This window comes from Kogia breviceps, chromosome X (assembly GCF_026419965.1).
Source record: "Kogia breviceps isolate mKogBre1 chromosome X, mKogBre1 haplotype 1, whole genome shotgun sequence".
NCBI classification, from domain to species: domain Eukaryota; kingdom Metazoa; phylum Chordata; class Mammalia; order Artiodactyla; family Physeteridae; genus Kogia; species Kogia breviceps.
In genome coordinates, this window is record NC_081330.1 from 34446941 (window position 1) to 34469574 (window position 22634).

At 35.5% G+C, this 22634-nt stretch overlaps 1 protein-coding gene across 1 annotated transcript in view; it reads right to left on the reverse strand.

Moving 5' to 3' along the window:
• ALG13 (ALG13 UDP-N-acetylglucosaminyltransferase subunit) overlaps positions 1–22634 on the reverse strand; it is an 81958-nt gene that overhangs the window by 48770 nt on the left and 10554 nt on the right. The window contains 8 exon segments of the mRNA XM_067023156.1: positions 1606–1768; positions 1969–2050; positions 7181–7253; positions 8892–8938; positions 9699–9749; positions 11781–11864; positions 12438–12579; positions 12581–12794. Of these exon segments, the coding sequence (XP_066879257.1) occupies positions 1606–1768; positions 1969–2050; positions 7181–7253; positions 8892–8938; positions 9699–9749; positions 11781–11864; positions 12438–12579; positions 12581–12794 (856 nt within the window).

Genomic DNA, 22634 nt, shown 5'->3' on the forward strand with positions numbered 1-22634 from the left:
ATTACATTCTTGTGAGATCCTAAGCAGAAGACCCAGATACGCTGTGCCCAGATTCCTAACCCACATAAATTATGAGATAAGAATGTTGTTTTAAGCTGCCAAGTTTGTGGAAATATTGTTACGCAGCAACAGATAACTAATACACCCTGCCTTCCTACTACTTTAGTTTCTGTAAGCCTCAAGTTCTTAAGACAAATAATCAGTGAAGAATGAAGCAACTTCTACCCTGATATATATGGCTGCCACCCCCCCCCGCATTCCTTAATACAGTCATCCCTCGGTATCCATGAGGGATTGGGTCCAGGACCCCTGACAGATATCAAAATCCTCAAGTTTCTCAAGTCCCTCACGGTCAGCCTTCCACCACCCCAGGTTCTGCACCTGGATCAGGAGGGTCAATTGTAAGCTTTAAAAAAAAAAAAAAAAAAAAAAAACCCTTTATCAAAAAAAAAAGCATTAAACATTCAAGAAATAGAACTGCAAGACAACAAAAAGACAAGGTTATTATCTGACTAGCACCAAGCCTATCTGAATTTCCAGACAGAAGAATCAGGGAGAAATATAAGACAACACCTACTTTATTATCTCAAAGTTTTTGACTAAATCTGTTCAATAATAGCTGCTTCCTCAGAGGCCACAATGTATACTCCTAATGAGTACCAAAGGCAGACACTAAAAGCTCCTAAAACTCCCCTTTAGCCTGAGAGATTCTTTTCTACTAGCTGGATGTTATGTGTCAAGTAACCACTTTGAACCTCAGTTACCATCTACAAAATGATGGTGCTGGTTTAGAATCAGGTTTTTTTTCCCTCAAAGTGTGCTCCATGGCCTACCTCTATCAGAATACTTGGGTGTACTTGTTTAAAAAGTAGATCCCTGGCCCTACTCTGACCTCCAATTTTGAAGGGAGGCCCCCAAATCTGCCTTTCTAACAAGTGCCCTAAGTAATTCATATGTAAGTTTGGGAATCATGGGATTATAGTTCCAAAGTCTCTTCTAGCAATTAAAAAAGTGATTCTGGAGTCAGACTTGAGATATGTGTCAGGAGGGGGAAATTTCCCCCCTACCCCTCTTGAGTTCTTGTGGCTAGACTAATAATAAAATTGACACAAGACAGGTTAATAGGAGAAAAACAAAAAAAAAACGGATTCTGACTTGGACCAAACCCCCAAATCCTGAGCATTTCGCAATGCAACATACCTTTTGGTAAAACTTCTCTTCCCCCATTAAAAAATGTATATCCCTGTACATACAAGCATACATAAATACATACGTGTGTGTATATACAGTTGGCCCCTTCATTTCAGCAGGTTCCACATCCACAGATTCAACCAGCCATGGATGGAACTGATTGAATCTGTGGACGCAGAACCCATGGATATAGAGAGGGCCAACTGTACATACTACACTGTTTTATATAAGGGACTTGAGCATCAAGTATTTTGGTGTTTGCAGGGGTCCTGGCACCAATCCTCTGCAAATGTCAAGAGATGACTGTATATAAATATACTGTCTAAGTCATAAGCTTGCCAGGTCCCTTCCACTTTCAAATGATACACAGAAACATGATGATCTTGTAGCTGACATCCCCTTTCCCTTTATTACCTATCCTGAGTTGAACTCTTGTAGTCAATATGGACATCCCCACTGCTAGTCACAGCATTGTTCCTGTTCTTCTTGGAACCACTTCGAAACAACTCTACTGCAGTCTTCAACTCTTCTTCATCCACAACAAACACATCTTTATAGAGAATTTCATATAATACAGCTAAAGGAAAAAATGACCAAAACTCCAATTGTCAAAATAAGAATTTTTATAACAATGTGAAAATAGCTACAACCCAGTATACAAATGCAATAGGTACCAACAAAGTTTTAAAAGGGCTATTTATGGTGGGCCCCTCAATTTAAAGATCAGCAACAAATCACCTGAAAGCACACCCAAACATTTATAAAGCCTTCACATGCCTTGACAAACAGCTGCACTTGACTGAAATTGTTTCGAGTACACTGAATCATAATGACCATTACTTGAATAGCAGAGTAGAATCTGAAGAAAAGAAAAACACATAGAACAATTAAGTGAATGTTAGACATCTTACAACCATGAAATACTTGAAATTAAGTTGCTAATCAGAAATTGATAAACTAAATGAATTTACTTTTTTTAAAAAGTGACTTTCAGATTGTACATATGTGATATCATACAGTATTTGTCTTTCTCTGTTTGACTTATTTCACTTAGCATACATGTCAATCAAATCTCAATAAGGCTGGGGAAAAAGTGAGTTTAAAATCCAAATACAGATAAATGAAAGCTGTATGCCATAAACAGATTTTCCTGACAGTGACTTTATTTATTATTTTAAATTTTTTAATAAGCAAAAAGAATCTGAAAAAACATATATATGTACAACTAAATTATCCCGCTGCACACCTGCAACTAACACAACACTGCAAACCAACCACACTTCAATTAAAAAAAAAGATAGTTTTCCAAAATGGTTGTGCAATTTACACTCATACAAGCAGTATATTAGAGTTTTAGTTACTCCAGGTTCTTGACACAATTTTCCATCCTTTTTTATTTTTGTTAATTATTTGGAGTTGTTTTTGTAGTTCTTTTTTGTTCCTTTCTTCTTCTGCTCTCTTCCCTTATGAATTGATAACTTTCTTTAGTGTTACATTTGGATTCTTTTCTCTATTATGTGTGTGTATCTATTACAGATTTCTAGTTTGTGGTTAGCATGAGATTTATATATAGCAATCTCTCTCTCTCTCTCTCTCTCTCTCTCTCTCTCTCTATATATATATATATATATATATATATATATACATTTACACATGATTACTTTAAACTGCTGATCTCATAATTTCAAATGCATTTTATCAACCCTGCATTTTTACTCTCCTTCGCTCACGATTACTGTTTTTGACATCATATTTTACATCTTTTTTGTGTATCCCTTAATGCTTATTGTGGATATAGATATTTTACTACTTTTGTCTTTTAACCTTCTTACCATCTTTGTATGTGGTTGACTTCCAAAAAGATGTGATACATATATACAATGGAATATTACTCAACCATAAAAAAGAATGAAATAATGCCATTTGCAGCAACATGAATGGACCTAGAGATTATCATGCTAAGGGAGGTAAGACAGTGACTTTTAAATGTCAAGGTTAAAATCACTGCTAAGGCAACACTGTGAGCCTCAATCACATTCCTGATAATATACCACACAAGTCCTGATTTACGAATTTGCAAAAGATGGGAACTTTTACAAATTGAGCAAATAGAATAGGAAGCCTAACAGAAGTCTAACGACCTAGCTTAACTTCTAAAAATGGAGAAAACAGGTCAAATACCCTAAACTTAGACTATGGGGGGAGGAATTTCATTCAATTTATTCAAAATGTTATCCACTATATTGAATAGCAATATATCAATATGCTATATAGGAGACTTCCTTAAAGAACTGAGGCACTGAGATGGCTATAAAATGAGTTAATTTCTTAGCTGATTCCTTCAATATCTAGTTTTTTTCAAACAACATTCGAAGGCCAGGCTTACTAACCAAATTATTTCAGTAAAAATGACCCCTAGCTCCATGTGATGAAATCTGTTTATATAACAGGCCAAAACCTTTTTGACTTTTTCTTCAAAAACCTCTGTCTTGTGTAAGGGATGTAATCCTTAGTGATTAAGTCTATTTCATTTTGAAGCCATCTCTGGAAACAACCTGAGGTACCAAAGACAATTCTCTGTGATCTATGAGAGGATAGTTGTCACCAATTTTTCTTGGCAGAAAATTATCCTAAGCACTCTTTTTTCTACTTTCCTACAGCACCCTGGGCTAACTTCTCCCAATGAACAAGTTCTCTGACCACGGGTCTATTATTCTTCCCTAGTCTTTTTTTGCAACCACAACTCTAACTCTTTCAGTATAATCCATTTCAAAGTACTGAGAGGGAGTATCAAGCTAAAGTAACCCACAATAAAGTTTAAGTTGCAAAGTTTCACCCACCCCCAAGGGGTATTTGCATTTAAAAGGAGTTTATTAATCTAAAAGAACAGTGAGCAGATTTTGAGCTGAGAAGCCTTTTGTACTTTGGACTAGAAGAACTGGGAACTCCAACAAAGAAAGGTTAATAACCAGAGGCAGTCAGTAAAAGCAGTTAGTTAAAGGAACCCAGCTAACCAGAACTGATGACTAAATAAGCAGGAAAGAAAACAAAGATGAGTATACAATTTCTCTATTGAAGTGGCAAGAAGTTCTATTTTGATTAGAAGAGTCAAAACTAAGCATGATGGCTTTTATGTTCCTGGTGGTATCTCAACATAAAATAATAATTTTCTCATACATACTTGTGGGTGGTGTGTTTGTTGGTGGTGGGAAGGCGGGATGTAATGGCAGTAAACTAGTTAAAAATAAGGTACATCTATATTACTGATGGAGATAAATATCTGAAAAGAACAAGTGAAAGAATGTTAAGTATGAGCCCATCTACATAAAAAATAATAAATGAATAAATACAAAGAGAATGAAATTGGGATACCCACCCAAACTTAATAGCTGTTACTTTGAAGCACATGAGATTGAAAAGCATGAACAGAAACTTGACTTTTCACTCTACATTTCCAGATACAGGTTTCATTTTCTTTTAAATATAGTGTTTTTCTACTCTTTCTAGATAGAACAAATTGGCTGAGTGAAAATGGCTAGTTTCCGGTAGCATTCACTTTGACACTGGATAACTATGTAAAATGCAGAATTAAGTCAGCTAAAAAGGTGAAAGGTACTAGGTATTTATTTCTTCGAAAATTTGCTCTAAAATATATTTTATGCAAAGCTTATTAATAATGTTCACTGCTTTTAATAAAGTCATTTTTGAAAATACAAACAATTCAAATATAAATCTTAGGAGCCTGAACTGATACAGCAACTAAGTTTCAGGCAAAGCAAGGTGTCACACAACAAAAGTACCCTGCTGCCACCTGGCTCTTCCATACTTAAATTTTAATATAAACTAACATTCGCTTTGTACATTCCCAAATCAGACATATATACAGTATCCTGTGCAATGCAAATACCCAACTGCTGATAAGTATTATCTCTATATATATGCATGGATGAGACTTACACATGATATTCTCATGGCTGCACACACTAAAAAGGTCTTACATTTCTGTATTCTTATGGTTCTCAATGTGTGATGTTTTCCCCTTAATTAGCTCAAAAATATCTCTGTAAAATGTATAAGACTCATTTGAAAACAGAGCTGTATAATTATAGGAACTAGGTGGTAGTTATATGGATGTTCACTATACAAGTCTTATAATTTCTCTCTGTATGAAAATTTTCAGAATAAAATGTTGGAGAAAAAAAATTAACTGCAGGTTTAAAGGTTCCTGGTAAAGATCTAACTGTCTAAATCTCATCTCAGACAATGCTGTGTACAGTTGCTTAAACACAATAGCTAACACGCCTCTTCCTCAAACAAGTCTGATTATGTCACATCTTTGCTTATCTGAATTGAGTGTTTAGGGACAATTATACTAATGTCTGAATTTACTTTGAAATACATCAAAACTTAAGATGGAATGATGAATGGATAGAGGGGTGGTTAGATATGTGACAAAACAAGGATATTAAATATTAGCAGTGGACTAAGTGGTGGGCTTATGGATGCTCAATGTAAAATTCTTTTAGCTTTTCTGTATGTTTGAAAAACCTTCATAATAAAATACTGGAAAAAAGCTTCAATTGACTATTCTGTACAATGAAAAGTCAAATTATTGGCATAGCCTACTACATCGCTCTAGCCTATCTTTTCAGCACTGTCTTCCCCCCATCCAGCTACTTGGGTCTCAAAGGGTCTCTTGCTTTTATGCCTTTGCATATAGTATTTCCTCTGAAGAGACTGCCCTTTATATTTGTTAGACTCATTTTTTAAAATACTCCACTTAAATGTCACAACCACCATGAAACTTTCTAAACTCCCTAAAGCACAGTGAAGGGCTTTTCTTATATGCTCTTGGCATATAGTTCTATTATAAAACATATCACTTCACTGTAATTATTTACATGTCTGTCTTCATAGCCTCTTAAGCCCTTACAGGGCAAGGATTTTGCTGTATTAATTGTGGTATCCCCAAAACCCAGTAAACTGCCTGGTACACTACAGGGGCTTAATGTTTACTGAACAAATTGGCAGTACCATCAGTAAAATAATTAACATGCCCCAATTTATACTTATGTTCTACATTATCTCTTGCATCCTATTCAGTCTTTTCTATTCCTAATGCCACTTGCCTAGTTCAGGTCTTCTGTCTAGATTACTGTAACATTCTAACAGTTCTACCAGTATCTAGTCTTATCTTACCATCAAAATGCTGCCTGAATTTTGCTCCATGGTATGAAACAAGACAAAACTCAAATACTGTGTAATCTACATTCACTAATCAAATCATCTGGATAGAAGGCTTTTCTTAAAAACTTTTTGGAAGAAAAACTGTATGCTAAAAAACAATCTGTTTACCTGCTGAGAATTCTCAACCAACCAAACAACCTCCTACTATTTTCCAGGCACCTTACTAGGCAGTAGTAGCACATTGTCCCTGCACTTAAGAAACTTTCAGACTAATGAGAGAAACAGACATGAAAACATATACAAGGTGATAAACACTATACTTACCTGGGTGATGCTAGGGGAACAAAAAGGGAGGAAACAACTCCAGGGGAGTTGGTAAAGTTTCAAAGGAATTAACATTTGAGATACAAAGGAAAAGACAGCATGAAAGTCGGACTCTCTGGACGCATGATATACTAAGGTTGAAGGACAATGAAGCTGGAAAGAAGGTTTGGGACCCTTTAGGTTACTGAATGTCTAGCTTCAGAGTTTGATCCTTATCTTCTAGTCAATGAAGAGTCAGTTAGGGTTTTGGGTGTTTTTCTCCTATTACAGAGGAGTGACAAGATCAGGTTTGCTCAGAAAGATAGCTAACAATACTTAGGCTGACTAACTGGAGAGGAAAAGGCTAGTTGTAGAAAAGCTTGGCTTTTAGACTGTGCTTATTTTTTCATTAATTAGGTTTAAAAGGATGATTTCTTAATGATAAACTGGCAGCATCATTCAATTTTTTATTTTAGTAAACATTCACTTATCTTCTTACCTTGTCTTCATAGCCATTATCTGTGACATGAGTTGGAGGCCTGCCAGGATAGCGATAAAGAATGAAATCCCGACTACATGGGGAGAAAACAAAGATGGATGAGAAGAGATAATTTAGTATATGCAAGAAATAGTTATAAAAACAAAGATTTGTGCTTTTCAACTGCCTACCTTATTCATCTAAAATAACCTAAATGTTTAAGAGGATAAATATTAATTCAACATAGACAGCTAACTGTCCCTTAAGTCCTATGCATTTTTAAAATGCATCTTAATTTGAGGAAAGGAGGAATAAAGAAGATAAATTGCCAATTGTATGAATGTAAGTTGTGGAGGCTCCCATTTATTTAAAGCAGGTGTTGGCAAATTTTTCTTGGTAAAAGACCAGATAACAAACATATGGTTTTTCCAGGCCATATGATTTACTCAACTTAGACTCTGTAGCCTGAAAGCAGCCATAGACAATGCATAAACAAATGTACGTGATTATGTTCCAATAAAGCTTTATTTATGGACACTGAAATTGAATTTTATATAATTTTCATATGCCATGAAATATTATTCTTCTTTTGAATTTTTAAGCATTTAAAAATTTTTAAAAAGCATTCTTAGCCAAGAGCCATACAAAATAACAAATAGCAGGCCAATTTAAAAGGTGGTCCCTGATTTTAAAGCAACAACTGATTAGTGGCCTGCTCGATGCCTCTTCTGTACTACTTCTTGCTGGATTTAGTGAGGAATGAGCAGACTGCAAAACACTAACTTGAACAAGTCCCCATACAAGAGGGTTCTGATTCTATCAAGGTATATGCCATTTCACCATCCTAAGAACTGTGAAGGAGTCTTATACAGATCCAACCCCTTAAATGAACAAGATTCCCACTAGCCTCTAACCCACATTATATAACCTACAGCTTTCAGAAATGCCACTTTTGCAGTTTTAAAGACCAAAACAGAACTTCCAAAGCAATAGAGCAGTGTTTTTCAAAATTTTCCACCATTACTGCCTCCCTAAAGAGCCTTTAAAAAAATACTTTTCTTGGGGCTTCCCTGGTGGCGCAGTGGTTGAGGGTCCACCTGCCAATGCAGGGGACACGGGTTCGTGCCCCAGTCTGGGAAGATCCCACATGCCATGGAGTGGCTGGGCCCGTGAGCCATGGCCACTGAGCCTGTGCATCTGGAGCCTGTGCTCCACAACGGGAGAGGCCACAATGATGAGAGGCCCGCGTACCGCACACACAAAAAAATACTTTTCTTAATTTCCGTATAAAATTTTAATACTACAGATATACTGTATATGTTTTCATACTGTGACCCTTTGAAGGATCATAAACCAACATAATATCTAATATTTGTTGTCCTCAGGAAACAATTTCTACCCTCTTGAAAGTGATATTGCCCCATTGAGCACACATGCACAAAGGCACAAAGTTAAATACACAAAAATTCTAAGATAAGTATTCTGATTTTCTACAGGAATGGTTCTAGCAGTTCTTAAAGCACTTTATTCTTCCATTCAAACGGACACAAATGTAGTTCTCCACCCCAAAATTACGCCATTGACTTTGCTTAGACCACTTCATTTGACTATCAATACATTAAATCTCAAATATTCCCAATCCTAAAGGGACTTTAGTAAAAACCTTACACACACACACACACACACACATGCTTTCTCTCTCTCAAAAAAAAAAAAAAGAGATCCAACTTACTTATAAATTAGAGAAAGAGCTCTTATTTCCAGATGGCCAGCACTTTCCTAAACATAAACAGTGCATAAAGTTTTTAAAAGCATTCTGTATCTAGGAGATAAAAGTTTTTGCAAGTTCAACAATTGTTTTTTTAGATGCTTAGTACTGTTTTAGGTGAAGAATTTGTACAACACACTATAACTTGCTTTGAGGCTTGAGATGCTGTGATACTTATTAACATAAACTTATTCTGAGAAAAAATTGGACCTAAAGATCTTCTTAGTTAGCTCTTAAGTAACAAGGACAGGAATATGGGAGATTTAAAAGACACAATAAAAATGTAATTAGTGTAAGAATACGAAGTTAGCAGGGTATTTAGTAGATGTGTTAAGTCCAGAACTATGGAATTAATTTAATCACATAAAATTATTTTAATTAAATATGTTTATGAATCTTACTCCCACATAAAAGGATAACTACAAATCAGGGGAATTGTTTAATAAAAAAATGATAATGACCTCCTAGTAACATTCCTTGCCACCCCCTCCCCCATTAAAGTGAAAAGGCTTGGGTTTGTCCTGTTCCCAAGTAGTGTATACTCTTTCACTAGTCTATAGATGATAAAATTGTTAATACACAATTTTCAATATTCAACACAAAACAACAGGTCAATTCCCAGCCTCTAAACTTTTGCAAGAATTATTTGATTCAACACAGCTGGCTACTTAAGAAAATAGACTGGGCCTAGCTAAAGTGACACAGCTGAATGATATTTAGGCTACTATTCCAAATACTCTGAAAAGATTAAAACCCCATATTTGATCTTACCTTGGGATCTCCCAACCGTTCCAGGTATTTCTCAAAAGATCCCTCCACATACTTCAAAAATAAAACAAACTTGACTTAAACAAATACATAGCATTACTGAACTCTGATTATATTCTGCAATATTATCCTCCAATGAGTTTTTGTTCAGCTGAGCAATTATGGTATTAAATGACTACTTTGCACAGCACCTCAAGAAGATGTGTACATACACAAAAGTTGAGTGGAGAAAAGCTGGACTATAAAACTATCTTAGGAATTGGTCCTGGCTTATCCACATACCAGTGCATTTCATCAAACAGTATGCCTTTGGAGTTTCTTTTGAAATGCCAACTTAAGTAACGACAATTTTCATAAATCAAGCAAGCACAATAATTATAAGGATTTGAAATTTGACAGCAGACATGCATTTACAAAGTTAAACCGAGGAACTTTAAAAGGAATTTCACTAGTTTCAAAAAAAGCACAGGCAAAAAGGGAATTTTTTGGGTGATGGAAATATTTTGTATCTTGACTGCAGTGGCAGTTGCATGACTATATTATAGCCAAAACTTAAAATGGTGAATTTTATGACATGCAAAATATACCTCAATAAAAATTAAACTAAGGAAATATAATATACATTTAGTTCCATGCATGTATATCACTAGACTTAAAAACTCATGTTTTTCTCAGTTCCCTTTTTAAACAGTTTTGAGGCATAACTGACATACAATAACAACACATATTTAAATGGCACAAATAAGTTGACTTACGTATGCACCCATGAAACCATCATGACAGTCGTGACAGTGAATATATCCATCACCCCCATAAGTTTCCTTGTGCCCCTCTATAACTTCACTAACCCCCAAGCAACCACTGATCTGCTTTCTGTCACTACAGATTGGCTTGTATTTTCTAGAGTTTTATATAAAGGAAATCATACTGTATGTACTTTTTTTGCGAGGTCTGGCTTCTTTCACTCTGCATAATTAATCTGAGATTCATCCATGTGGTTTAAAAATTTTAGACATCTTTGTTACTCAAAATGTGGTCCTTGAACAACAGCAAGCATCACTCAGGAATTTGTTAACTGTGGAAATCCTGGGCCCCAGCTCACATCTAGTGAATCAGAATTGTTTTTTTAACAAGATCCCCAGGTGATTTGTATGCACAAAAATACTTGAGATGCACCGCTTTACACCATGGTCTTGCATTTGAAGTAATTTCACGAACAATCCTTTCCCCAGGTGTGGTGACTGCTAATTAACTTCAAGGTAATAAGCTTTAAAATCAAGAAGGCTTCATATAGTTTTAAAATTCACAGAAACCTGTTGAGAAAATTAAGAGTAAACCTCGAACAGCAGGCAAATACCCATAATATAGTCAGGAGAACAAATAGTACTGGAAGGACTAGGAATGTTTAAACAAAAACAAAAAAAACCAAACAACAAATAAACAACAGCCACAGGAGAGGGCACACTTCAAATCAGACCTTGGTAAAACCTTATTTTGTTAACAAGAATTCAAATACTTCAACGTATACGAAGATGTCTTCTAAAAGTTGTTTTAAAGTCAATCATTAGTGGCAGAGCTCCAATTACCAGTTTGTCACATGAAAAGACATGTTCAGGAATAATTTGTTTCCTTAGAGTTAAGTTTTACAAGCTTCTTCAAGTTGACTGGCTGACGATCATTGTGCATAGAATTAAGAAAGAACACAAGGGGTTCATATTTATACAAATTTTAAAATACACATTTAAAAATATTAACATAGCTAAACCCCTCGTAAACTGATTACTTGTTTAAGAAAACTGTGATACGGATAACACAGTCACAATGTGACTTTTTGGGTGTGGGGGGAATAAATAGTGGGAAGCATAAAGATTAACTTTAATTTTTAATTAAAGTACAAAACAATCTAATTCTGGGAGGACATCCAGAAGCATGCTAGCTAGGAGGAAGGAAGCCAACTAAAAATTAAATATTTGCTATTGAGAGGAGATTGCGGGATATAATATTCATACGTAGGTGCTCAAAATTCATTTCCTACCTGCTACATATTCTACGAACAACTCTCCCTTGGGTATGTATTCTACTTACAGACTCAAAAGTTTGTTGATTTTCTCTCATATATGAGACACAAGCCTTCCTGATTTCCAAGTGATGGACCTGGCTGCAAAACAACTAAAAAGAAGAGAAAGACCAGCTCACTCTCAGCAGTTATTTGAAACAGAAGCTTCTAAGTTAAGATTATGAACTGGACACTCAAGTCCTCCCCTTATTCAGAACATACATAGGAAATTGGGAAATTAAGTCCTGATCTTACTAAAATCTGTTTTTGTCATCTTCAGCGATATGGAAGAGGTATGATTCTGTCATCCCCTCCCCCCTTTCTACTACTTATGGGCACAACCTATAAATTTTTCCTTAGGCATAAAATTTAGAGGAAGAAGGTGCTGCTTATAAAGGATCAAGATACATTTCAAAGTCTTCTTTAACCCCATTACTTTATCTCTTACATTCCAAAGTGGCATTTAGAAAACAGAGAAGATAGCAAAGGCACAGCAATAAATTTGAACTAATCAGCAAAGGCACGCACCAAGCTAATAAGTAGAGAGAACCTGATGTTTTAAATAGGGAAAACGGAATCTTTGTTTTGTTTTGTTTTGGTGGGCTACAGGTCTTCTAGCTACAGTACTGTGCCAAGTCTCAAACTCCAAAAACTCAACATAGAGAAGATATAAGTTTTCCTTTTACCTGCTCCGAAATGGCCCGAAAGAGGCAACTGGCATCCTTGGCAGTCAGCTTTCGAAACAGCCCTAAGCTGCCTAAATATTCATCCATTGATGCCTCATTCAGAGACTTCTGGCCGCAGTACTTTTTCCATCCTTTATGCATTGTGCACAGGGGGTGGAGTTGGGGAGGGGGAGAAAGTAACACAGGTGTGGCAAGAAGGAAAAAGCAGGATGCAGGTAGGAATGGATAGCAGTGACAGGGCTTGCTTATGCAGGTATCCAGAAAGCAGCCCAAAGTCTAGGCATGAGAAGGCAGTTGGAGTCAGCGCTGCAGAATCTTGGTACTTCTCAGGAGCAGGAGAAGCAAAGGGCTGGCTTGCTCAGGATAAGTCGGGACCCTGTGAAAAGAAGAGGAAGAACCGATGCTCCTAGGAATAGAGAACTTGACTTGAGAAGGAGACATGGGAGGGAGAAGGAACTTGCAGAGCTACCTTGTTGGGGAAGGGTGGGATTAACCCAACCAGCCCAAGGTTGAGAGAAGTATGCACAAGCAGCTGAGCTTTGGGACCAAAAGGAAGCCGAGTCTGCAGCTTAACTCAAGGCAACTGCTGCACGAGGTTGCAAAGGGACTACAATAAGGCTCAGGTGTGTATGATGCAGCCCAGCCCACATTACATTGCTTTAAGATTTCTGCCTGAATTTTCAACCAGTCTCTGCCCAAGTTCCCTGCTCCCTTCATAGTTTCATGTAGATGAGAGGAGAAAAAAATCTGAACATAATTAACTAAGTAAGCTTTTGTGTTAGGACTATCTTAATAAACAAAGAAAATGGGGGGGGAGAGGGTGACTCCCTTGATCTAAAAGGGCAGAGGTCACAGTTCAAGCAAAGTAAAATGCCAAAGCAGTTATCTGGATATTTCAGGTATGATATTTAAGTAATCTCATTTAGTTCTCCTAAATAACAATAACCCTCTGCTAGGACCACAGAAATTAAATCCATTAGTTACACTAGAAAACACTGACACAATTCTTGACTAATGTCTCCAAACTACTGTACAACATTAACAGAAAGAGAGATTGCAAAAAGTGTGTTTCTAAAAAAAAAAAAAAAAAAAAAAAAAAAGTGTGTTTCTCTGACAATGCAAACAATGAAAATTTAAAATGAAGCTAAATGGAAGAAATATCTTACCCACGAACTTGCTAAAAGGCTACATTTAAAATGCTGTGACACCACACTAGAGGTGTTGGACATGAGAGGCATGTTTCAATGTTTAGGGCACTTTTCTGGAAAAACTGCTCTTAATTCTGAGAAAACCAAAGTAAATACGACTGTACTTTTTGTAAGGTTCAAAAACAGCACTGGTCACTTGTATTACTTGATTCCACTGTCAAGTGCTATTTAAATGCCAAAATCCAATTCCGTTCTTACTTTTTCTAAGTGTTTTAAGAAATAAAGTGGGAGGGAGGGAGACGCAAGAGGGAAGAGATATGGGAACATATGTATAACTGATTCACTTTGTTGTAAAGCAGAAACTAACACACCATTGTAAAACAGTTATACTCCAATAAAGATGTTAAAAAAAGTAATCATGTTAATTACCTTAGTTTAAAAAAAGAAATAAATAGATATAAAGCTGGCTTTGGAGAAGTTGCAAAATTAAGCTGCTTTCAGAATTGTTTTTCTGGTTATCTGTCGCTCCAGTAGTAATCATGACTGCCTCCAACAAGAAAAGCATCAATAATCAATTTTACAATTTAGGAATGAAATAAAAGTATGGTAGAAAAAATAAAATCTTGACTTTCTTTAGCATGCTAATTTGAAATTACCTCGACTAATTTCTTTTTCAAAGAAACCAAAACACTGGTGCAAAAGTTCTGAAACATGGTTTGGGAAGAGGGATCACCATCTTTCTTTAAGACCATAAATTCACTGAGAAAGACTGAATTATAGTGAAAAAGTTAATTCATTTTCGGTATTTTTCACTTGTAGAGAAAAATATAAATTCTTCATATTTATTGCTATTTATACTTAAAATATGGTGTATAAAGCTTCAATCAATATTAACCCATACACTTCATTTTGAAAAAGGGAATAGAAGAAGGGAAAACTGGAAGAGGGAGAGAGAATCAGAAAATAGAAGAAAGAGCAGGAAACAAAGAGAAGAAAAATTAGAGGCAGGAAGACAGAGAGAGAGAGAGGAAAAGGAAAGTAAACACACAAAGAAAACATACAGAAAGAGACCCATACAAATTCAGTCAATTGATTTTTGACAAAGGTGCAAGAGCAGCTCAATAGAGAAAAGACAGTGTTTTTATCAAATGCTGCTGGAACACTTGACATCCATATGCAAAATAAGAACAATGATCCTCAACCTATACCTCACATCTACAATAATTAACTCAAAATGCATCAAAGACCTAAATGTAGAACAAAACTTCAAAACTTTTAGACGAAAGCATAGGAGAAAATCTTCAAGACCTTGAGTTGGGAAAAGAGAACACTTAGATATGATATAATAAAAGAAAAATTGATTAATTGGACTTTATCAAAATTAAGAACTTTTGCTCTGCAAATGACACTATTAGGAGAGTGAAAACACAAGCCACAGACTGGAAGATACATTATCTGACAAAAAAACTTTGTATCAAAAATATATAAAAGAACTCAAAAGTCAACAATAAGAAAACAACAATACAATTTAAAAATGGGCAAAGATCTGACTACACATTTCACCAAAGACATAGGAACGCCTAATAAGCATGTAAGAAGGTGTTTAACGTCATTAGGAAAATGCAAATTAAAACCACAATGAGACATAGCTACACACCTACTAGGGTGGCTATGATAAATAGTACAGACAATAACAAATGTTAGCAAGGACGTGGAGAAACTGGATCCTAAGTAAAAGCAGCCAGATGCAAAAGGGGGATGATTCCAAAAGATATGATTCCATCTATATGAAATATACCAAAAAGACAAATCTACAGAGAAAGAAAGCAGGTTAGTGGTTGCCTAGGGTTGAGATGGGAATAGGTACTAAATGCAAACAGGCACAAAGGATCTTTTTGATGGATAAAAATGTTATAAAACTCTTTTGTGGTGATGTCTGCACAACTTTGCATAATCACTAAGAATTATTGAACTGTACACTTAAAACGGGTGATTTTTTAATAGCTTTATAACATAGTTCACATACCATACAATTCACTCACTTAAAAGGTGCATTTCAATTGTTTTTTAGTATATTTACAGTTGTACATCCAACACAATTTTACATTATCCCAAAATGAAACCCCACATCCCACAACCATCAGCCTCCAATCCTCCTATCCCCACCAACTCCATGCAACCACCAATTTACTTTCTGTCTCTACATATTTGCCTATTCTGCACACTTCAAATAAATGGAATACAATATACAGTCCTATGTAACTGACTTCTTTCACTTAGCATGATGTTTTCAAGGAGCACCTATGTATCAGTATTTCAATCCTTTGTATAGTTAAGGCAGATTTTATTTATCCATTCATCAGTTGACAGACATTTGGGTTGTTTCCACTTTTTGACTATCACGACTAAGGCTGTTATAAACATTCATGTCCAAGTTTTTGTTTGGACATTTCTATTCTCTTGGGTAATACCCAGGAATGGAGTTGCTGGATCATATGGTAACTCTATGTTTAACCATTTGAGGAACTGTCACCACTTTCCACAGCAGCTGCACTATTTTCATTCTCATCAGTAGTGTATGAGGGTTCCCAATTCACATCCTATCAACACTTACTGTCCATCTCTTAGATTATAGCCATCCTATGTGGGTATGAAGTGGTATCTTGTTGGGGTTTTGTTTTGCATTCCCCTGATGGCTAATAATGTTGAGCATCTCTTCATGTGCCTATTGGCCACTTGTATATCTTTAATGAGATACTACTACATACATCTTAGAATGACTAAAATAAATTTTTTTAAATGACAATACCAAGTGTTGACAAAGATGCAGAGCAACTGAAACTCTCGTATGTTGCTGGTAGGAATATAAAAGAGTACAGCCACTCTGGAAAAACAGTTTAACAGATTCTTTTTTTTTTTTTTTTTGTGGTACGCGGGCCTCTCACTGTTGTGGTCTCTCTCTCGTTGTGGAGCACAGGCTCCGGACGCGCAGGCCCAGCGGCCATGGCTCACGGGCCCAGCTGCTCTGCAGCATGTGGGATCCTCCCGGACTGGGGCACGAACCCATGTCCCCTGCGTCGGCAGGTGGGCTCTCCACCAGTGCGCCACCAGGGAAGCCCTAGCAGATTCTTATAAAACAGAATTGCCATATGACACAGCAACCCCACTTCTGGGTAAATATCCAAGAGAAATGAAAACTTAAGTTCACACAAAAACCTGTACATGAATATTTATAGCAGCTTTATTCATAATCATGATTCCTCCCAAACTGGAAACAATCCAAACATCCTTCAACTGGTGAATGGACAAACTGTGGTACATCCATACAACAGAATACTCAACAATAAAAAAATACTGAATTATGGATATATACAAGAACATGTGTGAATCACAGAGGCACTGTGCTAAGCAAAAGGAGAGATTCAAAAGGCTACATACTGTATGACTGCATTTATATGACATACTGGAAAAGACAAAACTATAGGAAGGAAAAACAGATTGGTTGCTGCCAGTAGTTAGCATTGTAGGAAAGGGGTGACTACAAAGGGATGACAGGAGCAGATTTATGGGTGTGGTGGAAGAGTTCTGTATCTTGATTGTAGTGGTGGTTACACAATTATGCATTTTTCAAAATGTATAGAACTGTACATGAAAAACGCTAATTTTGCTGTATTTAAATTTAGAAATAAATAGAACAAAAATAGTAGAAGGAATAGAATTTACAGTTGAGGAGCTCACAAAACAGACAAGGTTGGAGAGAAAAAAAAAAGAAAATTAGAAGATCAATTCAGGAAAGCCAATATCTAACTAACAGGAGTCCCAAAGTGAGATGAAGAAAGCAGAGAGGAAGAAATAATGATGATGACGATGATGTAAGGAAAATTCTAGCACTGCAGGATATGACTGTCTATATTTGGATTGAAAAGGTCCATGAAGTAGCCAGAACAATGAAAGCAAAAAAGATGATCTGCAATGCATATAACAACATTCTAAAGCTTTCTGAGAGGAAAAACAGGTCTTATACAAAAGATCACACATATGAATAGCAATAAACTTCTCAACAGAAGAACTAGAAGCTAGAAAACAATGAAGTTCAATATTTGAGGGGAAATTATTTCCAACCTTGAACTGTATACCAAGCTATCAATCAGATGGAAGAGTAGAAGAAGGCATTTTCAAACTTGAAAGATTAAAAAAAATGTGCCTTACTGTCAGAAAGCTAGTGGAGGATATCTGAAACCAAAATAAAGAAGTTAAACCACAAAAAGGGGTGGGGCACACAGAATCCTGGAAACAGAAGATTCAAGCAAAAGGAATTTTTAAGATAAGGATAAAGGGGAAATCCCAGGAGGACAGACTTTTGAGCAGGACTAGATAGAGAACAACCAGTTCAGGTAAAAGAAAAGAGAACTCCAGCACAGATATATTAAAAACTAAATAATAATAAAAGTCATAGATAACCTAGCATATTTAAACATACTAGGAAAGATGGCCACCTCTGTTGGAGAGTTTGGGAATAGTTCTATAGAAAACTGAGCAAATGAAAAAACAGAAATGAGGTAAACAGTGTTATAGAAATGTAATCAATCAACACTTACTACATGGCTCATATGTGAATACTGTACTCAAAGAATCATAATAATGTCAACACTGAAAACAGATCTCACCATAACTGATAAACTAAATTTGTTTTTGTTTTTTAAATTTAAGTATCACCTATAGACTTCCCACTGTGGAAGAAAGGGAGGAGGGAGATAAAGCCTCTCTTCCACAGTAGGAAGTCTACAGATGATATTTAAATTTAAAAAACAAGTTCGAAAATATCACTTATAAAACATATAAAATAATGTAATATGGTTACCTACGGGAAGCACAATTAGAGATGGGGAGGAATGGGACATAGAACTGCTGTTTCTTGTTATAAGCTTTGCAGAACTAGTTAAAATTTTATATATAAATAATAAAATAATGGACTTCCCTGGTGGTACAGTGGTTGAGAATCTGCCTGCTAATGCAGAGGACATGGGTTCGAGTCCTGGTCTGGGAAGATCTCACATGCCGCGGAGCAACTAGGCCCGTGAGCCACAACTACTGAGCTTGTGCATCTGGAGCCTGTGCTCCGCAACGAGAGGCTACGATAGTGAGAGGCCCTGGCACCACGATGAAGAGTAGCCCCCGCTTGCCACAACTAGAGAAAGCCCTCGCACAGAAATGAAGACCCAACATGGCCAAAAATAATTAATTAATTAATTTTTAAAAGAAATAATAAAACAAATTAAAAATTCAATAAAGTGAGCAAGAAACAGACTGGCATAATAAACTGGGAAAATAAATGATAAGTAGAATGTTACAGCTAAAAGGGACCTCTTATTTTACAGGAAGAAATGGGTTTCAAATAATTATAAGACTTGCCCAAGTTTTCACATCCAATTGGCAACAGTACTAGGACTAGAACTATATATTGTCTCCTGATTCTTGCATAATTATTATAAAGAGGAATTGCATACTAAAGAAGAAAAGATATGAACAAGGACTCAGAGATGGTTAAGTACAAGTCATGTTCCCCAAATTAGTACAATAGGACTTTTTTAAAAAGACCTGTGGGACAACACTACAATTCATCCTGTATGTAATAGAAACCAATTTCATAGTATTTAATACTGTCCTTTGAAATATCTATTGCATTGAAATCCAAACTGGCTATTTTTCCACAGCAAACTACTCCAATCCTGCAAACCTCTAGAACAGTGGTTCTTAAGTGAAGGGCTTGAAAAAAGATTGCCCCATGCCCAGAAATTCTGATTCAGCCAGGTCTGGGGTGGGTCCCAAGAATTTGCATTTCTAACAAGTTCTCAGGCGATGCTGATGCTGCTAGCCCAGGACCACACTTTGGGAACCAGTGCTCTAGAACAAGGTGTTCCACAAGTTATTAAGTATTCCTAAGAAGAGAGTTTCAAGGCCACCTGCTATAACCCTGTCTTTGAGGTTCATATGCCCATTAGCAATATTAAAGGCGTCAAGGAATGCTAAAGTTACCTGCTTAACTTTGACCTGGTCTTTCCCATAAGAGGGAAAAATGGTTTAGGAAAAAGCCAAGTCAAAGTTAAACAGGTAACTTTAGCATTCAAGTTACTAATGGTTTTTAATGTGCTACAACTACTGCTTTCAAATTTTCAGTTTGAGAAATGTCACTCCAGGAATTCTTCTGTGATCTAAATCTAAGGTTGTTGGAATAATTACATAAGATACTGCATGTCAAGTGCGTAGCACATAAGAGTTTAAGTATTGACTGCTGTTAACTGCTACCTGCCAAATAAAGTGGTTCACTAAGAAATTATCCTTTGGTCACAAAAAGAAAAAAAAATGGTAAGAACCAGAACAATTTCACCTAAATTCTTGAAAATAATGGGAAGAAAAATAATTGCCTTAAAGACCTTTTAAGCACTGTACTGTGGGTACAGATTAAAATAAAACAAATGGAAGAAAATAAAAATAACAAAATAATTATCATTTGACCTGTCATAAAATTGACGTGTTTTAATTTTACAACTACTTTTCATACTCTAATTCAACTTGAAAATGGGATCTGTTGTTTTAACTGGAATTTGCTATTTCTTATTTCACTGATGAAGTAGGGAAATTCTTTGAAGTACAACATATAAATACTGATAGTTTTAATTCTAAGATAACACTCCTTCATGTTTCAACCAATTAAATGAGGTATATGCCAGGAATTTTTTTTTAAAAGCATACATTGTCTATGACATATATGGTATAGTTGCAAATGTATAATTGTAAATGTATAAAAATGATGCTTCTGAGTTATTATTTTAATTTCTGAAAGACAATATGGTACCATGAAAAGAATATTATGAACTTTGTCATGCCACTTTAATCTCAGCATCAGTTTCCTTATCTGTAAAATAAAGGAGATGGGCTGTATGACCTCTAAGCTCTCTTTCAGGTCTAAGGAACTGTGATTCTCTGTGATTCAATGGTGGGTAACAGATTTGCCCTCCCTTTAGATGATCAAATTTGTGATCAACATTAACCATAAAAATAGCTTATGGGGGATTAACATATCATCCTGGCAAATTATGTGGCTGAATTATGGGCTGAATGGCCCACATAAAAATGAATGATAAATCTTACTTTATCAAATGAAATAAACAGACCTAGGTTTTTAAAGGTAACAAAATTTATAACTATATGTGGTGATGAATGTTAACTAAACTTATTGTGGTAACCATTTTTCACTATATACATACATCAAATCATTATGTTACACAAGTTAAACAATGTTACATGTCAATTATATCTCAACAAAGCTAAAAAAATTAACAATAATAGATACATGTATATAACGACTTGTAACAACCTGCTGAAAAGGCAATTAGTATTTTTTTAAAAACTTAATACTAAAGTATTTAACTATTTTTAGTACCAAATAACATGGGGGCAATGGGGGGAATTGCTCTGCAACTCTACAGAACCTTTTTAAGGTCTTTCATTACTGAAAAATATAATGGTAAACTGTCTTTTTTAAAAACATGTTTTAACAGCACTCTGAAACTAGAACCTGTCACTTCCTTTCATGGTGAACATTTAAACAGAATTAGCAAAGCAAGGTTAATGAGAAAAAGAAATACAATGGTTCTAAAACAAAATTTGGCCAATACAGCCCTATTCAACCTCCTCAAGTTTTAGGAAGGAGACAATAAAGAAAAAGAACTGATTTCCCAGAGCAGTTATCCTTGCTCAGATATGCAGAACAGAAGAAACATTACCAAGAGCCACTTGCTTTCATTTCCCTCTCTTCCCTACTTCCACCTGAAGCATTCTAATATAGATTAGAAAAAAAGGAAAACAGTACTCTTTAAAAATATATCATATTGACACAGAAATACTGAAGGTTGCTTTCTGTTGTTTTTTTTTAAGCTACTTGCAGTGTCCAATCACTCTACAGACAGACAGGGGACTGAAGAAAGGGAGAATAAAGACCAGAACATTCTTTTCTTTGTTTTGATGCACTGAAAAGACTCATGCACTTAAACCTCTAAGTAAACTTCAATTCTCTAACTACAACCCCAACTAGAGACTGAATATGAATTTAAATATGAAATTCAATGAAGATTTTGCTTTCTGTATCATTTAGGACTATATACTGTGAATTCTAAGAAAGTATCTCTAAGCCTATTCCTACTTCTTAAAACGAAAACTCTAACCAAGAGAAAATGTCTTATTTCAACATTTTTTTATTTTCAAACATGCCACATAATTGTTTTTATGTCTTAGAAATCACCTATGAGGAAAGCTAGTTTTACTAATTCACAAATGGAAAAACTGAAATCCAGAAAATTACTTAGGCTGAAAATTTAGGAATGGTTTTCACTCCTAAATTTGGGGAGTGTATTATCCACCCACTTCATACAGTAGTGGAAAAACAACCACTATGTTCTGGACAAAAGGGGAAATGAACAGTAACGAAGATGCAATATATGGCCTCTCACAGACATCATTCTAACAGTGACTATCAGTTCAGCAAATACTTTAGAAGCACACTTAACAGTAAATGAGTAAATTACAACACTGTATTGCTTTACCAGATGGCCCAATGTAATATATCCTAAAATAATTACTACAAATGAAAATAATTTTCATTTAGTTCCTTTTATCAATTACAAACAGTACTACACAGGACATTATGGGTTACAGATAGTGAGTTAAAGTATTAAGGTTAGTGTCAAAATGTGTTGTTTGGCATGTTTTAAACGAAGAGAAAAATTTATAATTTCTGTTATATTATAAAGACTGGAAATTACTAAACTTAAATGTATTTAAATCAGAGGGTTTAATTATAAAGGAGTCTAATAGTTACCATCAAATATTAATGAACAATGACCAAGGAATTACTGAAGTTGGCTTCCATCTAGGGATTCTTAACCTGGGGCGGCCTCAAGGTACCTGTAAATTCCCTGAAATTCATAGCAAAATATGTATATGTGTGAGTAGAGAGAGAAGCAATAGTTTTAAGTATTTTGAAGGGTTT